Below are 22,834 nucleotides of genomic sequence, written 5' to 3'. Positions count from 1 at the left end.
GATTTGGCGGAGCTCCCGGGAGCCTCCTGCAATGCTCTAGATTCTGGGACCGATTCCGCGCTTGCCTGACCGCGGCCGAGTGCGGTGAGTCAGCGTTCGGTGCTTCAGGCTGGTCCGGCACCCCGCACTGGAGGACGCCCGGCCCGGCCTGCTCTCCAGACGTGTTTCCGGGGTCGGAGTGTGTCTCCAGCGCTGGCCTGGGCAGGGAGCTATCGGGACCCAGCAGTACACGGTTCTGGTTTGTGCGGATGCTCCTGGTCAGGACGGCAGCCGGCCCGGTTAGAAGGGAGAGTGCTCACGGCCACCACGTCCCCGTCCTGCTGAGTTTCTCTTTGGAGCCCCAGATCCACCCTGGGCTACCCTGTGGCGTGCTCTGGGCAGGGGACTCCTGCACACGGCCTGCCTCTGACCTCCTTGCTGGCCGCCAGCAGGGCTTGCAAGTGGACGGCCTCATGGATGGAGAGGGAGGTTGGGTGCTTCCTCCGCTCCCTCCATGGCCGTGACTCCCACCCAGGACCTCCTTGACAGTCTCCGCTCTCCCTGGGCTCTGGTAACAGTTTTAATCCGCGTCCTCTTCCTAGAGGGCTGTTGCTAGCCTCCCGGTGCCTCACCAGCCCCTGCGCTCCTCTCTGTGAGCGGTCCTGCCCGCAGATGTCAACTTCTGCGATTTTGTCTGCTGTGGAGACCCTGCAGGATATGCTGTAGGTCACCAGTTACGTCGTAGTTCCAGGTCCCCGGCTTCTCAGTCCCTGGTTTGAGCTCATGCCCAGCCCCTGACCTTCTGAGAGCAGCTCGTCACCCACGCGCATTTATATAACGTAGCAGAGCATGTTGGCATGCAGAATGCTTGTGTTTCTTTGCAACTTAGTAAGCCGGCGTTCTGGAAACTACATCGGGGTCTCCTGAGTTGGTGAGCTCGAGTCCGTCTTTAATCAGTCTTTACAGATCACAGAATCAAAATTGTGCGTACAAGAGCGAGGGCCACGAACAGATCCGTGCCGACGTGGTCCCTCAGACTACAGGAGCTCTTGCCTGGTGGTCCCCAGGCCCTGTAGTCCTCTCCCCCGCCCTCTGGCCCGTTTGTTCTGGTTTGCTTTGCTGGTGCGTCCTCTGCAGCAGCTTTTATTTATTTATTTACTTACTTATTTATTTTTTATTTATTTATTTGACAGAGAGAGAGATCACAAGTAGGCAGAGAGGCAGGCAGAGTGAGAGGAGGAAGCAGGCTCCCCACTGAGCAGAGAGCCCGATGCGGGGCTCGATCCCAGGACCCTGAGATCATGACCGGAGCCGAAGGCAGCGGCCCAATCCACTGAGCCACCCAGGCGCCCCTGCAGCAGCCTTTTGGCTAGCGGAGCTGTCTGAGGTTCAGGCTTAGGGCCCTTCCCCTGACTCCATGGCTGTTCCGTGGGTGGTTTCAGGCACACACAGTTTTCGTTCCCATCTTGGTGCGGGCAGCTCCCAGGCTTATCTCTGGCCCTAGGTTTGGCCCAGACCACCAGGCTCAGTTAGGGCCCCGTATCCCACTCCTACTTGGCATTTCTTCTTGCTGGTCTCACCGTTGTTTTAAGGTCTCAGCATTTGTCTGGACTAATCAGCCCACAGCCGTCAGGAAGCACCCTTGTCCAGCCAGGTCCAGTTTGTTGGTTCTTTACCGTGAGGGAGACACACCCTGAGGACCTGTGGGCATCTTGCCAACGAGAGGCTAGAGTTGTGGGTTTTGGGAAAGGGTGGAATTTAGGTGAAGCGCACATTAAACCACATTGATCTGCTGGGCTGTGGGCAAAGTAGGGCTGTGCGTGGGGCCATCACCGTGTCCTGCAGTGGACCCAGGCCTTGTTTCTTTGAAAACTACAAAGTTTAGATCAATGTAGAAAATTGTGTCTGGACATCCCTTGTTTGAAGTCCTGCAGCTAGCTAGAAAGCAGGGCTGCTTCCCTCTGTCCCAGTGACTTTGACCCTGCAGGGGACCGAGGGAGGTTTCCTTTTTACTGGTGTCATTCCAAACAGCAAAATGTCTGGCAGTCTGGGATTTGACAGAATGAGCTTTTTGTGCTTAAGAAATCAGCAGTCCCTGATGGGGTCGCCGAGACACTTTACTGTCAGGCCGTGTTCTTGGAGAAACATTGTTTCCCGTTAACTTGGCAGCTGGATTTACACCTCTGCTGGCCCAGCCTCACAAACTGCAGGACAGGTTTCCTCTGTCTTACCTCTGACTCATGCTGTCCCTCCCCTCCCCCACCTCCCGGCTTCCTCAGTGTCCCCGGGGGCAGAAGCTTCCACCTAGAGACCTAGGATCCCCCTCATCGCCCACCCCTCCTCACGATTCACTCCCGTTTGACCCCTGCCCCCCAACCTCTCTTCCCATAAGTCCTTACACGTCCCCTCCTGGCTGGATCCTGAATTCACGAGCCCGCCGCCACCGAGCCCAGGCCCCCATCGTGTCCCTGAATCCCTGACTCCTGTTTGTCCACTCACTGTCACTTTCTGGTTTGTCCCATACACTGTCGCCGTGTGGCTTTTCATAGCTAAGTTTGGTGATGTCATTCCCCTGCTTGTGTCTTCAATGGCTTCTCCTTGCTTTTAGGATAAAGAAAAAAAAAATCACCTCCCCTAAAAGCGCTGCCACCCCAAAACCTAAACCAAATGGTAGGCGGCTTGAAAGAGTCTGTCTTACTGGACTGAACCTCAGGTGTGCACTCACGTGCTTTCCTGACTGCCTAGACAGGCTGGGTCTTCCTGTCAGCCCCGTCAGGCGTTCTTACAGCACACGGCGCTGTCCTTTTTCTTTTACTTCTTTTTTCTTTTTTAAAAAAGATTTTATTTATTTGACACAGATCACAAGCAGGCAGAGAGAGAGAGAGAGGAGGAAGCAGGCTCCCTGCCAAGCAGAGAGCCCGATGTGGGGCTCAATCCCAGGATCCTGAGATCATGACCTGAGCCAAAGACAGAGGCTTTAACCCACTGAGCCACCCAGGCGCCCCAGTACTGTCCTTCTGATGGCGTCATTTTATTGTCCTCCTTCGTTGACTGGCGGGGCGGGGGTGGGGGGGGGCAGGGCCCCGTGTTGGCCTCCCACTTCGTTCTCTGTGCCTGGATGTTTGGTCCTGAGGGGCTTTCCCTTTCCCCGTGTGTTGTTCTTTCTGAATTTCTTGGTTTCCTGTGAGGCTGGTGTGCTGTGGGCACCTGCGTGTTAAGAGAGAAGGCGGGTCCCAGCAAAGAGGGCTTGGTGCCTGCTTTGTGCTGGAGGCTTTACCGTGAACTTTGAACCTGAGCTGAGCCTTCCAGGGCCTGAGGCCCGACCTAGATGTCCTCCTAGGGCATCTTTTACCCAGTTTTGGCTGAATTTTTGCTGCTTGGGTGACATGAAAGAAAAGAAAGGTCCTGTCCTTTTTTTTTGGTAAGGACTAGGTCCGGCGACTCTTCCCTGGGCCTTCTGAGACCAATCATGGGCGCCGTGGCCTTGAGAATGGCTCCCTCAGAGGCCACCCGGGGAGCACAAGGTGGCAGCAAGAGCTGCTGGACACTCCATCCATCTGCGCTTGGAGGGCTCTTGGCTTCGACCAGGATCGGAGCTGCTTTCGCTTCTACAGTCGGTGGACGCTTGTCAGCTAGGAGGTGACGCAGCGAGGAATGAACACGGGCAGGGAGAGGACAGGGCAGCTCTCCCTGCTTCCAGGGGAAGCTTTGTTTGGAGCATAGGTGTGGTTGCTTGGATGGGCTCAGGCCCTGCGGGACCCATGTGGATCAAACGAGTGTCAAGTGGGGAGCGCGACTTAATCTGGACTCCAGCGTAGTAAATCCCGGTAGGGAGCCGGGCGGATACATGGCGGAATTTGGAATCGTACTGGGTTAGGGTCAGTTACTGCTGCTCCTGAGGTCTTCTGGGGATAGATGAGCACGGAGGAGCGAGGCGTGCTTTGTTAGAGGGGTAAGAGGAGGGTGGTCTCGGCTGGGGTCATGGCGTTTGTGAACGTCACAGACGGGAGACACTGCGGGGTTGGCTGCCGGCCAATAAGCTATTCCTTCTGCTTGATACAGGGAGCAAGGATCGAGGTATAGGGGAGTCAAGGTCAGTAAACGTCAGCGGCTTATGGAAGACGAAATAATTGTAGCTTATCGTCTTTAATTTGTGCTGAGAGGCAGGCGGAAGTTTCCCCGCGGATCTGATGCTGAAATGGCCACTAGACTCACATTCTCAGTGGACGGATTTTTGTATCCGAGCGCAGGAGAAGTTGGAGGACTTGGGTGGAAGGTGAGGGAGAATTAATGATAGATGCTCACCAAGGGAGGCCTGGGAGTCCTCCGAGTGTGGGATGATGGCTCTGCGGATGGCGCGGACGGGCCCACGAAGAAGTGATTAGTCTCGGTGCGAAGCGAGGCCAGGGCTCCGCGTGGGCATGCGGAGTGGCCTGTGCACTGCTTCTGGCGAACTCTCGGATGTGTCCCTGCCTGTACGATGGCGATGCGGCCGTTTACCTCAGGAGGTAGCGAGACTTAAACCGAGACTCTGTTTGGGAAGCGTGTGGCGTGGCGTGTGGCTCAGGGGGTGCCCTCAGGGAAGAGGACCCCCTCAGGCCGAGGGGCCCCTGAGCACTTGCTGGATGGAGTGAAGAAAGTGCCCTGAGCCGGTTGCGCCATTCCGGCTCGAGCAGCGCCGCTCTGTGAGTTTGGAAAAGGGTTAGAGAGGTTAGGAGTACGACTGACCTCGTTTGAATTCTCGTTCATTCTTATCTGCGTGAAATGGGGGTACCCATGGGGTCCTCAAGCCTCCGTAAGATGACCTCAGCAAAGCCGAGACTTGGAAGTACCCAGAAGTTAAGTCACCCCCTTGTCTCTCAGCATCTCGCGTCTGTTCATCTAACAATGACAGAGTTATTACTGTGTTAGTGTGCCGGAAGTTTTATTTTCACTACTATTTATTTATTTTACTTATTTTTTATTTTTATTAACATATATTGTATCATTTGCCCCAGGGGTGCAGGTCTGTGAATCATCAGTCTTACACAATTCCCAACCTTCACCATAGCACATGCCCTCCCCAGTGTGCATCACCCAGCCACCCTGTCCCCCAACCCCCTCCCCTCCAGCAATCCTCAGTTTGTTTCCTGAGATTAAGAGTCTCTTAGGGCTCGTCAGGTGCCTGGGTGGCTCAGTTGGTTAAGCAACTGCCTTTGGCTCAGGTCATGATCCTGGAGTCCTGGAATCGAGCCCCACATCAGGCTCCCTGCTCGGCGGGGAGTCTGCTTCTCCCGCTGACCTCTCTCCTCCCATGCTCTCTCTCTCAAATAAATAGTAAAATCTTAAAAAAAAAAAAAAAGTCTCTTAGGGTTTGTCTCCCCCTCTAGTTTCATCTTGTTTCATTTTTTCCCTCCCTTCCCTTATGATCCTTTGTCTTGTTTCTCAACTTCCTCGTATCAGAGAGATCATATGATAATTGCCTTTCTCTGACTGACTTACTTTGCTCAGCGTAATACCCTTTAGTTCCATCCATGTCATTGCAAATGGCAAGATTTCATTTCTTTTGATGGCAGCATAGTGTTCCATTGTATATATATACCACATCTTCTCTATCCATTCATCCACGGATGGACATCTTTCCATGGGCTCTTTCCATAGTTTGTCTTGTGGACATTGTTGCTATGAATATTTGGGTGCATGTGCCCCTTCGGATCACTGTATTTGTATCTTTGGGGTAAATACCCAGTAGTGAGATTGCTGGCTCATGGGGAAAAATGTGTGTTTTAAACCAGAGTCCTATTTTGTAAAGACTTACTTATTTTTTTAGTTTAAAGAGAACTTATCGACATATTTTTTACTTATAAGTTGACATGTTGTTTATTTTATTCTTCCCTTTTCTTAAATTTTTATTATTTTTTAAAATTTAAAATTTTTTTTATTAACATATAATGTATTATTAGCCCCAGGGGTACAGGTCTGTGAATTGCCAGGTTTACACACTTCACAGCACTCACCATAGCACATACCCTCCCCAATGTCCATAACCCCACCACCCTCTCCCTACTCCCCTCCCCCCGGCAACCCTCAGTTTGTTTTGTGAGATGAAGAGTCTCTTATGGTTTGTCTCCCTCCCGATCCCATCTTGTTTCATTTACTCTTTTCCTACACCCCAAATCCCCCACGTTGTGTCTCCACTTCCTCATATCAGGCAATGTCCACAATAGCCAGACTATGGAAAGAACCTAGGAGTCTATCAGTGGATGAGTGGATAAAGAAGATGTGGTGTATATACAATGGACTACTGTGCTGCCATCAAAAGAAATGAAATCTTGCCATTTGTGATGACATGGATGGAACTAGAGGCTATTATACTGCATGAAAGACTTAGTTATTTTATAGAGAGAGTGTGCGTGTAAGCGTGGGAGGGGCAGAGGGAGAGAACCTCAAGCAGACTCCCCGCTGAGCACGGAGCCTGACGTGGGGCTCAGTCTCACAGCCCTCAAGTCATGACCTGAACTGAATCAAGAGTCGGATTCTGACCGACTGAGCCACCCAGCTGCCCCTAGAATCCTATTTTTAAAAAAAATCCTATTTATATGTGGTAGGATATGTAAAACAGATGGAAGTCACCTTTCCTGCGCATGTAGAAGATTCTGTCAGGACATTGCTTGTAGGAACGGCGCAGTGTTTTGACGAAAACAAGACATAACGTTACAGGTTTTGGAAGTCAGATGCAGTACCGTCCTCAGTGTCTAACTTCTGGTTTTAGTTTTGGTTGTCAGGTAGCAAGGAAAAAACACAAATGGCAGAGATAAGGAATTGCAAATGGTGAAGTTTTCAGCATTTCACTTTGCAGCATCACGATGCTTTTCAGAGAAACTGATGTGGAAGTGTGAAGCCAGTGGGTTAGACGTTTTTGTTTTGCAGTGAAGTCACGGGGTCTGACGATTCCCTGCCTGTCCTACTGGCCCGGGTACATTTGGAGAGAGATGGTGGAAAAGCCATTGGCCTGTCCTGTACGACGCTTTTCAAACGCGTACGCTGCCTTTGCGATGGCGGGTGACGTAACTTGGCAACAAGCGGACATCTGAGCGGCAGGTGTCAGACACTCAACCCAGAGTCTGGGGATGGAATCAAGTACCATTTCCTGTTGACACCAAGCGTAAATTGCAGTCTTGTTTCTTACATTTTAAAATCTGCAACATTAGTTTTAACCTTTTAAACTTTTTATTTAAATACATGTTTAAGTGCTAATACTGTGAACCAGCCTTGTTTTGTTCCAGGACCATTGGTAATGAATAAGGACTAGTGCAGCCGTGATACACGGGGAGAGACCTGACTGATTTTCTTTAGCGACAGAAGAGAGTTATTTTGTGTAATTTAAAATTTGTCCATGTCCGCATGGTCCCATAGAGCCTTCTGTGCTGGTGGAGTATTATGTGACTCACGTTGTCCTTGTCTGTCTACGAAACAGGCCGCAGTCACGTGCGGCCAACTGGCCCAGCCCCGGTTACCGAAACAGTTTTCCGTCCTGTATATTCTAAGCGGCCGACATGCGGATTTGATTCTGAATTCTTTATTAGTTTTATTATTTGTTTTCACATTGTTTGTTATTAGTACTTACTAGTTTCTTAGCTGCTCTTTTTTTTTTTTTTTTTAAGATTTTATTTATTGGACAGAGAGAGAGAGATCACAAGCAGGCAGAGGAACAGGCAGAGAGACAGGGGGAAGCAGGCTCCCTGCCGAGCAGAGAGCCTGATGTAAGGCTCGATCCCAGGACCCTGAGATCGTGACCTGAGCCGAAGGCAGAGGCTTAACCCGCTGAACCACTCAGGCGCCCCCTTACCAGTTTTTAATACTGATTTTTTACTTGGTTGTGTTTTATTCCAGCTCCCCGATGAAATTCTCCTTTTGCCGGAACACTAACCGTAGTTATTTTAAAGCTCTGAGTCTGGCAACTCCATCAGCTCGGTCACTTCCTGGTCTGCTTGTCGTGTCTATTTTCCCTCTTGGTAATCTTGGTAATTTTTTATTGATCAGCAGATTTTTAAAAAGTGAACTTGTGGAGGCTTTGGACGGTAGTAATTTCTCTAACAAGTCATGTCCCTCCAGCCCCCCGCACTGTCTGTCCCCCTCTACAGCCTCTGTGTGCTGCTTACGCTTTGCTGAGTGCTTGGAGGAAGAAGATGGCTCTGAGCTCAGCTCACTTTTCTGTGCTTCCGTCTCCTCTGGGATCCCGGCCCACCCTAAGTCCTGGCTGTCAGACCGCTCTGTAGCTTATTTTCATTTCCCAGCTCCGTGGCACTGCTGACCTCTCTGTCCAGCTTTGCTGCCTCGTTGCCTTGCTGCTTTGGAATATGCCAAGATCCCTGGCAGGAATGGGGTGGGAGGCGGGCCTACTGCGCCTCAGTGCCTGTTCCGGCCCCCTGGGTCCTGGCCCGAGGGCCCGTGTAGCTCAGTAACTCTCACATACCTTCAGAGGGCTTAGTTGGTTTAAATTCCGCTTTCCTCGTTATTCCCCGTGGGAAGATTGATGTGGTACCCTGCCATCACGGCTGGAAATGGAATGTCCATCCATACCGTCCATATCGATGTGGTTGTGATTTTTAAGTTGTTAAAAAAAAAAAAACGTAACGTCATAAAGACAGGCTGTGCCCATGATCCAAATTGAAGGAGGCTAAAAGTAAAACTCAAGGCCAAACCTGACCCTGGACTGGTGGTTGTACTGGGAAGGAAAAAATACTGTAAAGGGCAGTTTGGGGTCATTTGACAGAATTTGAACGCCAGTGGTAGATTAGATAAAGGTATTAATACTAATTTTTCTAAAGTCGACAACCAGGCAGAGTAGGTGTTGAGGACATCCTTATGCTTGGGAAACGCTCTCTGAGGTACTTACCCTCAGTTGGCTCAAAGTGTGTGTGTGTCTGTGTGTGGCCAGTGATGGGCAAACGCGAAATGTTGCCAGCACATACGTCTGGGAAAGAGGAATATGGGTATTGTTTGTATTATTTTTACTCATGCAGTGTTCTACAAGTTTGAAATTATGCCCAAAGAAAAAGTTTGGAAAACATCGTAAAATGGAAAAAGTGTTTATAGAACATACATGTCCTTTAGGCCCTCTTACGTTGTTAGCAGTGGGGTTTCAAAACCAGTGTACTACGTGGTCTCTAAAGTGTCGGTGGATGTTTCGAGATTAATTGCCCACGAGTCTGGTGTTAATGAGAAGAGGGAGACCTGTTTCAGCTCAGAGGATGAGTTCTGGTCCATGGGAACGGGAATGCGAGAGGGCATCACGAAGAGTTCGATGAAAGAGGAAATGGCGAGAAGGGATTATAGGGGCACCTGGCTGGCTCGGTCGGCGGAGCCGGTGACTCTCCATACTGGGGTTGTGAGTTTGAGCCCCACGTTGGGTGTAGAGATGACGTAAAAATAAAGTCTTTAAATAAAAGAGATTTTTAAAATCAAATAATGACCCAAATAGTGACCCAAGTCACTAATATCAGAGTGTCTCCTGTCCCTGTTCGGCAAGGACAAAAGGGGCCACCAGAAGTGTTACGTAGTGAGGGCACACAGGTGTGGGCAGGGTTTGGGGGAGACACACAAGGGTCACAAAGCCTGGCAACTAGAGGACTGGGGTTCCAGGCCTCCCCCGAGAGCTGCCAGTGCACAGGAGGGCAGGTCCCTCACCCAGAAGGTGGAGTTCGTGCTGCCGGAAGGTGGGCAGGGATGGCGCCGAGGAGAAGTGAATGTCCCAGCAGGTCTCCGCCCGATCCGTCCCTGCGGAGACTGTCACTGTCCCAACTGAACAGGAGACCGACAGCCAGGGAGCCCAGGTACTCTGGGAGCACAGAGCATGCTGGAGGGTAGGTCCGAGGGGCACAGAGGAGGGGAAAGTGGTCGAGATGGAGAAAGCAGAGACAGTATTAAACTAACGCCCGGTCTTTCGCTTAGCATTCATGTGCCCATCAACGGAGACACTTCCCGTCTCTCTGGTTTGAGAAATACGTTCAGAGAACTCTTGACTTCAGCAAGATCGGTCTTAGTTATCTGTGACGGCATTTATTTTCAAGTGTTCCGTGGATGCCGTCTCTAAGCCCGTCAGGGAGGTGTTCACTATGTGCCCCGCATCTGTCAAGCACTGAGGAAAGGTCGTGACATGCAAAAGACAAAGTCTGCCCCTTTTCCCTGGGAGTGTACAGGGAGCCTGAGGAGCTCCCAAGCTGCGACGCTGCCGGCGGCGGCCCGGGTGCTGCCGAGTGCAGTTGGTAATGCCGGCGTAGAACGGATTCCCGTTCGTCACATGTGGTCTGCATCTTGTGAGCGAGAACGCCAGTGGCCTTGAAGTTAGAGAAGAAGAGAAGAAGGAGCAGATTTTTGGCCGTGCGGGAGAAAAATGCGATTTCCATGTTCTGGTTCCAGCTCTTTCCCTCTGCTCCCTTTGATTTGTCTAAAACACAATTACGGTTAATTAAAGTGTTGTTCGGCTGGCTTGTAGTGTGTAGAAGGATTTGAAATGCACTTAAGCTCTTTAACTAAAGCCCCCCCTTTAATGAACCCTGAAATATTCTCATTTTTCCACTTTCTGAACTTACACTGTAGACAGGCTGATTTAGTGAAAATGGGGTCTTTAGGATGGGCTCTGATCTGGGATGACTGGTGTCCTTGCAGAAGGGCACATTTGGACCCAGAGACAGCTGTGCCCAGGGAAGCTGATGGGAGGAGACTGGGAGAAAGCCCAGTGACAGCGGACGCTGCTGAGGATTCTGGAAGTTCCAGGCTGCTGAAAGCCGGAGGAGCCAGAGAAGGATCCTCACCCACAGGCTTCAGAGCCCAGGCCCGCTGGCACTGTGGCCTCCGGAGCTGGGGGAGATGTTTCTCTTGTCATAAACTGTCCGCTTTGTGGTGCTTTGTTACACACCTTCCCAATCTCAGTTCACGGTAAAGACGGTCCGTCAGCAGCTAGTTGTGAATTCTTTTCTAAACCCGTGAGAGACCGACGTGGGGAAGTTAAGAGCCATTAAAAACCCTTTCTTTTGGATTTGGGATCTTAAGCTGTTTTGGTCGGAAATAATACTTTGGTGTTAACGTGAAACAACTGGTAGTTATTGCTCCGGGTATAGGCACGCCGGTGACAGGAAGGGTGGGAGAAAGTGAGCTCTTTCACATGGTTTCCATTTCTTCGCTCAGTATTTCAGAAACGCTGCTTTTCCTCTGTGGCTGTCTCCTGTCGCTGGTAATTCTCCGCACCCTTCCCGTGAGCACGTTAAGCATTAAGGGGTACAGTCATTCTCGTGTTGCTGAAACTGTTAAAGAAGGAATGTGCGTTTCAGAAGCCATGTCGATGTGGAAACGCCTGTGGCACCGATTGCGTCTCTGCACTGGGAGTCCGTCCTGGCCGCCCTTTCACTCCGCCGACCGTGAGGCGGCCATGGCTCCTTCATGGCGAATGCTAGAGACGAGAAGTCAGAAGACGGTGTCGGCTGGGGGGCAGATCCTTTCCTGTTCTGATACCGAGGCTGGATAAGATCATGTCTTTTTTTTTTTTAATATTTTATTTATTTATCTGACAGAGAGCACAAGTAGGCAGAGAGGCAGGCAGAGAGAGAGAGAGAGGAGGAAACAGGCTCCCTGCTGAGCAGAGTGCCCCATGTGGGGCTCAATCCCACGACCCCGGGATCATGACCTGAGCTGAAGGCAGAGGCTTTAACCCACTGAGCCACCCAGGCACCCCAAGATCATGTCTTGACTATAATGTGTCATTCACTGTCCATATTCCTTCCGTCCCTGTTTTTTTTTTTTTAAGATTTTATTTCTTTATTTATTTGAGAAAGAGATGGTAAGAGAGAGCATGAGAGGGGAGAAGGTCAGAGGGAGAAGGAGACTCCCCGTGGAGCTGGGAGCCCAGTGCGGGGCTTGAGCCCGGGACTCCCGGGGTCATGCCCTGAGCCGAAGGCAGTTGCTTAACCAGCAGGTGTCCTCCTCTCTCTGGTTTTTAAAAAACGTCATGGAAGCAGTATATTCTCATCATTAGGCCTAATCGCAGTGGCTGTGTTTTTTTCTGTTCAAGTGTCAGCAGAAGGAACAGGTAGAGAAGTGAAATTCTTCTGCGTGACAAATATTTATAAAACTCCAAGTGCCATTGTAGGGATGGGGGTGTATGGGAAAACGAACGCTGAGAATGTCTGCCTTGCCAGGGCTTTGTTCAGGGCTGCAGGCCCCGCTGGGGGCCACGCAGGAAAAGCAAGGTGTGGGTTTTGTCGGAAGGCGGCGGCCGTGCTCCCCTCCGGCCACCAGGAGGCGGCCTCGTACAGCAGAAAGGCGCCTGCCGCCTGGGGGTGCCTGGGGTGGGCGGGTGCTGACTTGGGATTCTGTGGGGCACCTGGGGGGAGCGGGATGTGTGATCCAGCCCCTCATTATGGCAGCCTGTGGCAAGGTCAGGTGCAGCCACACAGAGCGAGTGTGAAGTTATCCTAATGAGAATCTTTGGGGCGGCTGGAATGAACTCCTGCACGTTGTGCGTCCGGCTGGTAGAGATGAGGTGTTGTGTTTCCTTTGCCGCGTCTCAGTGACGTACAGCCTAATGATACAAGCAAATTCAGAAGCGGCTGGAAGGAGAAAGCTTGCACCACTAATAATTTTATTTGAGTTCCGTTTTTCTTTTGTTTGGTGACCACGTGCACCTCATAGTTCACTCATAGTCACAGAGAACGCACGTCTTCGTTTACGTTGTTACACGGCGCAGTGTGCAGCTGTTAAAGCACAGCCCTGGAGTGGTGCTGATTTCCTGGGCGGCCGGGGTGTGGAGCCGGAGCAGAATCCCGGGGAGGCTCCCGTTATGGCATGATACGTGGCAGAAGGGAAGATCTGAGCGGAAGAGATGGTCCCACTTTGTTTCCCGTGGCTTCTGAGAACGCATTTTAGGAGCACGTCTGCAGCCGCTTTCCGAACCCGTAACCGAATACGCAGCTTTAGGGACTCATCTTCCCTCTAGGACAAAGGTTCCCTGGAACACGCAGACTCCGTTCCTCCAGAGCTTCGGGGATGCCCCTGCTGTTCTTGGCAGTCCCCCGCCTTCGCCAAGCCCTGGGCCATGAAGCTGCACCCGTCCTCTTGTCCGCACCGCCCCCGAGCGAGCGCCGCCAGCCTTCTCCCCCTCAGGTAGAGGGAAGTGCCAGCTCGCAGGCTGCGGCCGCCCACCACCTTCTGGTTTCCCACCCCCACGTTCCGGTTGCTGGGCTCCCGCTGGCTCTCGCTGCTTGTGTGTTGATTTCATTGTGTTAATGACCAGAGACCAGGCTGTCGTCCTGAAGCGTCTCTCTCACAGTCTGTTCCCAGATCAGCGCCATCTGCTTCACCTGAGAACTTGCTGGAAGGACAGGTTCCCAGGCCCACGTCGGCCTGCTGAATCGGCAGCTCTGCCCTTTAGGGGCTCCTGGTGGACAGTAACACGGGGGGACCACAGCATTGCCGCTTGAGTCGGAGAAGGTGCGCGTACTGCGTTCCCCTCAGCTCTCAATCTGCAGTTGCGTAGATTTCTCAGTGCCTCAAGTCAGGACACTTACATCTTTAAGTTCTATATTTCTTTGCTTTTTAAATGTCAGTATTTCTGCATCATAATATCTTTTATTTGAAATCGATCAGACGTGGGATGCCTGAGTGGCTCAGTGGGTTAAGCCTCTGCCTTCGGCCCAGGTCATGGTCCCAGGGTCCTGGGATCGAGCCCCGCATCGGGCGCTCTGCTCAGTGGGGAGCCTGCTTCCTCTGTCCCCCCACCCCCCGCCTCTGCCTGCCTCTCTGCCTGCTTGTGATCTCTGTCTGTGAAATAAATAAAATCTTAAAACAAAATTAAAGAGAAATCGGTCAGACTCTGATTTCAGATGCGAATGTGGATGTCTTGGGGATTTTTGTGGGCTGTCGAATTACCATCTGAATGAGTCTCGTGGAGAGGAAGAAAACCATCACTCCCCGCTTTCCTGGTGGCCTTTTCTGGTCCGGTCCGGGCTGCTGCCGCCCCTCCGCTGACAGCCGCGGCGGCTCTTCCTCCTGACTCAGTCTGCCAGTTGGTGTGAATCAGCCCCGACTGCCACCGTCTCCGCGCCGAGCTGCCTTCTGCTTGCTGTGGAGCAGGTCCAAGTCTATGCCACGAGGCAGGCGGGCTTCTCAGCCCTGCCTCAGTCTCTTACATAACCCACTTCCTTACAGCCTTGACTACGAGTCTGGCAGTAAAATGAGGTCTTAAAACCCAAGACTGAAAACAACAACAAAAGTACTGTCTGGTATGAGCTAAAAACGGACAGAAACCTGGAAAGCAGAACTTTCAGAATGTTGGTCATCGAAGGTCTGGTTCTGTGACTTAGCCCCCTGAGCGGCCAGGGCCCGTTTTCCTAAAAGATGCGGCACGACGGGTTCTTAGAGGGGACTCGTGATTTGAAGCGCTGCATGTTGCTGTGTCTCTCTCTTTCTAGGGCTGGAAAGGAAAGAGCAAGAGGTAGAGCAGCTGCGGGCGGACTGTGCGCACTTCAGAGCCCGCCTGGAGGCCCTGCAGGCAGACAGCGTGACGGAGAAGAAGGTACGAAGCCCGCGGGCCGGTGCCCACACCCCACAGAGCGCGGCGGCGGCCGCTCTAGCCCTTGAGCCTCAAGAGACTGTAGGTTAAAATGGACAGAATTCTGGGGGTGCCCGGGGGCTCCGTCTGTAAGTGTCAGACTCTTGATTTCCCCTTCGGTTGTGATCTCAGGGTCCTGGGATCGAGCCCTGCGTCAGGCCCAGCACCCAGCGGGGCGTCCATGGAGACTCTCCCTCCCTCCGCCACTCCCCGTCCCTGTGCTCTTGCGCACGTGTGCGCTCTCTCCCTAAAATAAATACGTAAGTCTTAGAAAGTAATAAAACGGATGTAATTCTCATGCTTGGAAAATAGTCGAACATTTTATGACCGTTTCATGTGGAGACTCTTTACTGGATGCCTTGTGATCATCACTTCCTGGTAATTTTACTTTTTTTACTTTGCATTTTTTTTAAGGACTTACTTATTTGAGAGGGAGAGCGTGTGTGTGGGCGGTCGAGTGAGGGCAGTGGGAGAGGGAGAGCGAGAAAGGAGCAGACTCGCCGCTGAACAAGGAGCCAGATGCAGGGAAGATCTCAGGGCCCCCAAGGTCACGGCCTGAGCTGAAGTCAAGAGTCAGATGCTCAACCAACAGAGCCACCCAGACGCCCCTAATTTTTACGTTCCCACTTCAGGGCACCCGGGTGGCTCCATCGGCGGAGCGTCTGCCTTTGGCTCAGGTCATGGTCTCAGGGTCCTGGGATCGAGTCCTGTGTCGGGCTCCTTGGTCGGCAGAGAGCCTGCTTCTCCCTCTGCCACTCCCCCTGCTTGTGTTCCCTCTCACTCTCTCTATCAAATTAATAAATACAATCTTAAAAAGACCACTTCAGGACATTAAAAGTCACAGCATGATCAGAATCTTGAAAAAGTGCACATTATAATTTATAATCAGAGATGTATTAATTAGAAATATTTGTAATTGACCTAGGGGATCATTACAATCAATTACTTAATTTATTGATGTTAGAAGTAGCCGGTAAGTTTTATTATTTGCTGAGACTAATAGTATTTCTTCAAAATTACACATTCATGGTTCTTGTATGAAATCAGTTGTTCCGCCTTCTCATCTGTAAAACTGAAACGGTCCTGCCACTTCGATGAAATTCGGAGTGTGTATGTGTTTATTTTTAACCACAGAGACGATAACAGTACGAGGAACAGCAGCTAGCCCATGCTGTTCCCTGTGCGCTGGCAGGTGGCGCGCCGCTGTCCGTGCCTCTCCTGTGGTCGTCCCCGCACGGTGGGCTCAGCAGGCGCCGTCAGCCTGGAGGGGGCCAGGTAGCGGGTCACAGACCCGCTGCCTCGTGCGGAGTGTCTGGTCACGCTGCCTCCTCACGGGAGGGAATGCCAACGGTTTGTGGCTGCTGTGGACTGTCCCCAAACTGGTGGGTTTTGTAGAGACTTTAATACTGAGCCAGCAGACAAGGTCAGGGAAAGAGTTTTAGTCTCGAGACTGACTTAGGTGGAGTGTCACATAATGAAAGTTGAATCTTAGCTTTGTTCTAGGCTAGGTCACGATGAGCGAAGGTGGAGGGCTGGCTCGCGTGTCGGGGCCCCAGGTTTTCCTGGTCTCAAGGAAGTTGACCGGCAGACCAGAAGGAATTTGGTAAAAGTTAGCCACGTGCCTGTCGGTTCGTGACTTACTGAAATTGCTGAGACGTCCTTGTTAAGGTTGAGACTGAACTGGGCAGAATCTTCACTTCCCTTTTCTTCCTTCATCGATAAGGATAGGGAAAATGCGCGCTTTGTGAGCATTTTAGATGCGATGCTTCAAATACGCTGGGCCACCTGGGGCCTGAGGAGTTTGAGCCTCTGACTCTTGACTTGGCTTAGGTCATGGTCTCTGGTGGTGCTGACCCTGAGATCCGTGCTGGTGTGGCACCTGCTTGAGAGCGTCTCCCCTTGCACCCCTCCCCTGCTCACGGGCTCGTGGACACCTCTGCATGCTGTTAAGTCAATAAAGAACAGAAAAAAATAAGCCATTCCGGTAAAGCGCAAGCGTGGAGGATGAAAGGGCCTGGTAGAGGAAGGTCAGACGAGTAGCGTGTTCCTGCCCTGACAGTTTGCCCTGAGTTAAAATGTGCAGATATTTTGGATTAAACGATTTCCTGTTTCCAGTGAAGTTTCCTGTTTAATTGTCCTGCTACTATGATACAGAGGGGAGGGAGCCCTTTCAAGTTTGCCGTGGCAAGACCACGTCTTTTCTCATTGTACAGAACGGACAGCTGCCTTTTCCGTAGCCTTTTCTGTGGTCTCTGTCCAGGTCTGCACAGATCCTGAGGCAGACTCTGGAAGCTTCTTTTAGACTTGCGCAATCTGGAAGGAATGCAGGGGCCGGACCCCAAATGAGAGCATTGCCAGCAAGTGCTGCCGTGTGGGCAGACGTCACGCGCGACAGACAGAAGCTTCTGGGTCCAGGCTGTACAATACGATGAGGAAACAGAGTGTGGACTCCAGCTCGTAAAGACGTGCTAGCCGAGCCCCAGCCCCAGCCCCGCCCCCCGAGAACGGCCACGGGACAAGGAAAGCTTGCTTGTGGTGCTTGAATCAGATCAGTGCGAGGCCAGCTGGGCCTTGCTGTGGACTCGGGGCGGCCGGAAGAGTGCCCCATGAGTACCCACTTTACCCACGGGAGCTTGTCAGGACTTAATTACCGTTTCTTATTTCACCAGCCGCTCTCTTGAGAGATGTTTTTTGTGACAGACAGACCTGTCGTACAAGTGGAGTTTGGGCATCTTTAGTGACTGTGTGTGTGCGTGCGGCGTTACCACAGCCGCGGCGTTACCACAGCCCACTTTGCTTTTGGTTAAAAGTTCTGAGAAAGAATCATGGATGCGCAGGAAGGTACGGAAAAATCCAGGGAGTCCCCATGCCCTGCACCCAGTGTGCCCTGTGGTAGCGTCTGGGCTCACTGCGGTGTGTGGCGCGAGCGGGAGACCAGGGGTACGACCCCCGGGGTGTGTCTGTATGTCACCGGTGCGCACGCACTCCTCTGTGTGTGTGTGTGTCTGACTGCTTCTGTGCAGTTTCTTAAGGAAGATTTCATTTACTTAGCACACGCCGGGAGAGGAGCCGAGCGAGAGGGACGAGTAAACTCCCTGCTGGGTGCGGGGCCCCACAGAGCCGACCCCATGACACAGAGATCAGAACCTGAGCGGAGACCAGGAGTCGGACAGTCAACGACTGACCCCCACAGGTGCCCCCCAGTGCAGTTCTGTCCCACGGGTACGTTCCTGGGACCACCACCATCTTCTAGAGCGTGAAGTCTTCCATTAGCATGGACGTCCCTTCATGGTCCCCTGCTGCAGCCGCACGTCCCCTGTCCCCCGTGCTCGCCTCCCGGCAACCACGAACACGTAACTGCCCACGTTAGTCCATGTAATTTTATGTCAAGAATGTCATGGAAAGGGAATGCCATGAAAATGATTTTTTTCCCCTCAAATTCATCCAAATTCTTGCAATCAGGAGTCTGTTCCTTTTCATTGCTGTATGGGACTCCACAGCACGGAACTATCACAGTTATCTAACTTACCTCCCTCGAAGGACAGTTGGGTGGTTTCCGGCTTTTCACTGTTACCAAGAGTGGGGCAGTGAGCATCCGTGCGTAGGTTTCTGTGTGATGGTGTGTTTTCATTTCTTTGGGTAAATGCCCAAACGTGCAGTCGCTGGGTTGCATGCTCATGCATGTTTCGTGTTTTGTTCTTTTTTTTTTTTTTAAAGATTTTATTTATTTATTTGACAAAGATCACAAGCAGGCAGAGAGGCAGGCAGAGAGAGAGCAGGAAGCAGGCTCCCTGCTGAGCAGAGAGCCCGATGCGGGGCTCGATCCCAGGACCCTGGGACCATGACCTGAGCCGAAGGCAGAGGCTTAAACCATTGAGCCACGCAGGTGTCCCTGTTCTTTTTTCTTTTCTTTTTTTTTTAAGAGATTGGTTTATTTTAGAAAGGGGGGGGGCATGAGTGAGGGGAGGGACAGAGGGAGAGAGACTCTCCAGCCGACTCCCTGCCGAGTGAGGGGCCCGACGGGGCTCGATCCCACCACCCTGAGATCACAGACTGAGTCAAAACCAAGAGTCAGCAGCTGAGCCACCCAGGCGCCCCTGCGTGTTCGGTTTTGTAAGGAATTGCCAACTTGTTGAGCGGAGTGGCTGCTCCATTTTATGTTCCCTCCGGCAGCCCGTGAGTGATTCACTCGTGCCGCGTCCTACCCGGCATCTCGTGGTGTCGCTGGTTCTGTTTCGGCCGTTCCAGCAGGCGTGTGCCGGCCTGACCTGGCAGTTCTCTCCTGGCCAGTGGTGTCGAGGCCTTGCTGACATGCTCGTCGGCTGTCTGTGCGTCCTCTCCTGTGACGGATCCACTCGTGCCTTTTGCCCACTTTCCAATGAGCTATAGTTCTTTTGCCCGTTGAGAGGCTCTTGCCGCCCGCTAGGCAGACGTCCTTTATCGGACGGGCGGTTTGCAGGCCGCTTGTGGCAGGCGGGAGTGAGGCGCTCCGCCTCTTGCTGGGGTCCTCCCGGAGTGCACGCGTTCCGTCTGCCGGGGTCCCGTCTGCCGGGGTCCCGTCTGTGGCTTGTTTTCTTCCATGCTTGTGGGTTTCGTGCTCCAGGAACTTTCCCTGTGGCCCTAGGTCCCCACGATTTTCTTTTGTCTAATATTTTCATATGTTTAAATTCTTGATCCGTGTTGAGGCAAGTTTTGCTTAAGGTATAAATTTCGGTTGAGGTTTTTTGTTTTCTGGGTTTTTTTTGGTCCAGTGGCTCTTGTGCTTGGTGGAAGAGATGCTGTTTCTTCCATGGACCTGCTATTGGCCTCTGTGAGGGATCCTTCGGGCCTGTTCGTCTGCTGTGTTCTGGCTTCTCGCGTCTGGGAGCTGTTCTCCTGCCAGAGCTCGCTGGCCAGGTTACCGTGGGCATGTAGTGAGCCCCAGCGTTGGGTAAAGCGATTCTTCCCGTCGAACATTTCTTTCCCCAAACTGTCTAGACAGGTCCTTTACTTCTCCATATACATTTTATAATAAGCTCCTCTGTGTCTGAACATTCGTCCTGGGCTTTTGATGGGAATGGCGTCATACCTGTAAGTGAGCTTAGGGAGAGCTGCGATCCTGTCACGTCCTGCCGTCCGTCGATAAAGCACATCTTACCACTTCTGTGCCTTGTCTCTAATCTCTCTCATCAGCGACCCGTAATTTTCCACACACGGATCCTATACACGTTTTTTTAGACTTTTACTGAAGGCTTTCATTTTCTTTCTTTTTTATTTTTTGGTTCCATAGAACGTTTTTATTTTTATCCAACTGTAAGCAAGTAGCAGAATTAATACACCATTCTGAAACTCCAGACTGGCTTTCCTTCCACCAGTGAAGAGCAATCAGTTTGATGGTGGAGACTGGGGGATTTCTGACCCAGCCCCGTAGCTCGTCTTGACCACCGCGCAGAACCGTAGGGCGATTCTCCCTGTTGCTCCTTCCAGTAGTCTCTTTAAAGGAAACAGAGACACTGACCGCCAGTAACCAGTCTCAGACGTAACATAGTAGGGGGCTGGCGGTGTCATGAAGCCTGACAGAAGATTCCATCAGGCACAATTCCAGACTCAGACTCTCAAAGGCAGCAGCAAGGAATCTGGTTTTAAAAAAGAAAATCTGTTTTTTTAAAACCTCCCTTAAAGAATCGCTGATGCTCTACTCTATTCCCGTAGACCTGATCTTCTCACCTGAATTTCTCTTCTTTAAATTCCGAGTTGTTATTCTTACGTTGACGATTTTATGACCCCATCCTAGCACCGACATGTCCTCCAAGACAGAGTTCAGATCTGAGCAGAACATAAAGGTATGACCCTGTCGAATTACAAAGCACATGCAGAAGGGATGGACACCTTGAGCTCTATCTGTGAGACTGGGAGCGGGCAAGGGGAGAAATCTACCGACATCACTGGGCTCGAGACACTGCTGGGCGTCTCCAGGCTGTTCCCGACTCCGGGCTCCTTTCCGCCTCCAGACGGCTGCTCACAGAGCTGGACACGCCGTTGTCCTATTCAGCCCGGAACACGTGCTGGCTGCCAGGGGCCCAGGCTCATACTTTTTGTGGGCAGATGCCACTTTGAATTTAGCACAGCGGTCTCTGCATTGGCTGCTGAGAATGGCCTTGCCACACCTCAGCGGCCACCATGCTCGTAAAGCAGCCAGACAGGCATAAAGATGAAGGCGCGGGAGGCCCCGATCCCACGTAATTGGAGAGGAATGTGCCCCTGCTGATGTCGTTGCCCTGCATGTTGATCTCCAGAGAAGGGGGCCATTGCCTGGGTTTGGGGTTCTTCCTGCTGGGAGCATCTGGATCTGTCATGACCAAGGCCTGGATCAAGGCCATCCCATGCCATACTGGTGGGCTGGTTCTTAACCTTGATGGGCGTCAGCACTTTGCCCAGCTTGTCTGACCTCTGCCCTGGTGTATTTGACCTGCAGTGGGTGTCGTGGCTGCTTGTGGACTTCCTGCAGGGTCAGGGCCCAGACTCCTTGCTGAGGTCCACCAGCATCACAGGGCCGAGCAGAACAGACAGTGCTGAGTCTTGGCAAGGCGCAGGCCTGTAGCACTGACTCAGAGCGGTCTGCAGCCTGGCCATGGGAGGCATGGGACCAGCGGCTGGTATGCATTTCTTTTTTCTTTTTCCTTTTTCCAAGATTTTATTTGTGGGGCACCTGAGTGGCTCAGTCGTTAAGCATCTGCCTTTGGCTACGTCATGATCCCAGGGTCCTGGGACCTAGCCCTGCATTGGACTCCCTGCTCAGCTGGAAGCCTGCTTCTCCGTCTCCCACTCCCCCTGCTTGTGTTCCTTCTCTCTCTGTCAAATACATAAATAAATAAACATCTTAAAAAAAAGATTTTATTTGAGAGTGAGTGAGTGAGAGCACAAGCCGGGGAGCAGCAGTCAGAGGCAGAGGGAGAGCAGATCCCCACGGAGCAGGGAGCCTGATGCCCCGGGACCCTGGGACCATGACCTGAGCTGAAGGCACTTAACCGACTGAGCCACCCAGGCGCCTGGCATTTTGTTCTTCGGAACAATTTTGAGGGTGTTGTGTTTTAAATTTTAGTTTTCACTCTTTTGTTGTTAGCACACGGAAGCGTGATTGCTTTTGGTGTGTTGCTCTTACAGCTTGTGAGCTGGCTGGACTCACTTAGGAAGGCTGGGGATTTTTTTAGATTCCTTGAGATTTTAAATAGACAATCACGGCATCTGCAGATAGGGACAGTTCTTCGACTCTCCTGCCTTGGTTTCTTCTGTGTTCTACACTCTCTGCAGCTGCTGCCACCGTGTTAGATCCGAGTGGCAAGAGTGGACAGCTTGCCTTGTTCCTGACCTTGGGGGAAGGCAATCTCTCACCACTAAGTATGATTTTAAAAAAATAGATTTTAGTTTTCTTTAAGTTTTTATTTAAATTCCAGATAGTTACATACAGAGTCGTATCCATTTCAGATGAACAATACAGTGACTCAACACTTCGTACATCACCCAGTGCTCCTCAGGACAGGTGCTCCCTGACTCCCCATCCCCCCTAATTCCCTCCTCCGCCCACCTCCCTGCGGTCGCCATCAGTGAGTTCCTTGTAGCTGAGAATCTGTTTCTTGGTTTGCCCGTCTCTCCTTTTGTCCCCTTTGTCTGTCTGTCTGTTTTCTTACATTCTGTGTATGAGCGAGATCGCCTGGTATTTGTCTTTGACTGATTTCGCTCGGCATAATCTCTCTGGCTCCATCCATGTCATTGCAAATGGCGAGATTTTGTTCTTTTCTTTTCTTTCTTTTTTTTTTTTTTTTTTAAGATTTTATCTGAGAGAGAGAGAAAGTGAGAGACGTAGCAGGAGGGGGGGGTGGGCAGACAGGCAGAGGGAGAAGCAGACTCCCTGCTGAGCAGGAAGCCCCACGTAGGCCTCCATCCCAGGACCCTGAGACCATGACCTGCGCCGAAGGCAGACGCTTAACTGACTGAGCCACCCAGGCGCCCCTGATTTTGCTCTCTTCTGTGGCTGAGTAGTATTCCATTGGTGCACAGCAAAATTGAGTGGAAAATACAGAGATTTCCCATGTACCTCCTGCCTCCATTCGCTTGTAGCCTTCCCCGTTGGAGACAAAAATGCGATTGTAGCTGTGGTGTTTTGTAGATGCTTTTATGAAGTTGAGGAAGTTCCCTTCTGTTGCTAGTTTGCTAAGCATTTTTATCACGAGTGGGTGCGGATTTTGTCCAGTTCTCAGAACATTTCCATCCCATATCTGTTTATACTTA

General features: G+C 51.7%; 1 protein-coding gene and 1 pseudogene across 1 annotated transcript in view; one reads left to right on the top strand and one right to left on the bottom strand.

Annotated features, from left to right (window-relative positions):
* Window positions 1–22,834, top strand: part of LOC123940819 (heat shock transcription factor 2 binding protein) — a 98,128-nt gene that overhangs the window by 1,565 nt on the left and 73,729 nt on the right. The window contains exon 3 of the mRNA XM_046003719.1: window positions 14,427–14,530. Within this exon, the coding sequence (XP_045859675.1) occupies window positions 14,427–14,530 (104 nt within the window). The remainder of the gene's footprint in view (window positions 1–14,426; window positions 14,531–22,834) is intronic.
* LOC123940008 lies at window positions 20,565–21,091 on the bottom strand (annotated as a pseudogene).

Source organism: Meles meles, chromosome 4 (assembly GCF_922984935.1).
Source record: "Meles meles chromosome 4, mMelMel3.1 paternal haplotype, whole genome shotgun sequence".
In the NCBI taxonomy this organism is placed as follows: domain Eukaryota; kingdom Metazoa; phylum Chordata; class Mammalia; order Carnivora; family Mustelidae; genus Meles; species Meles meles.
The sequence above is the reverse complement of the archived record's forward strand: the minus strand, read 5'-3'. Positions and strand labels throughout refer to the sequence as shown.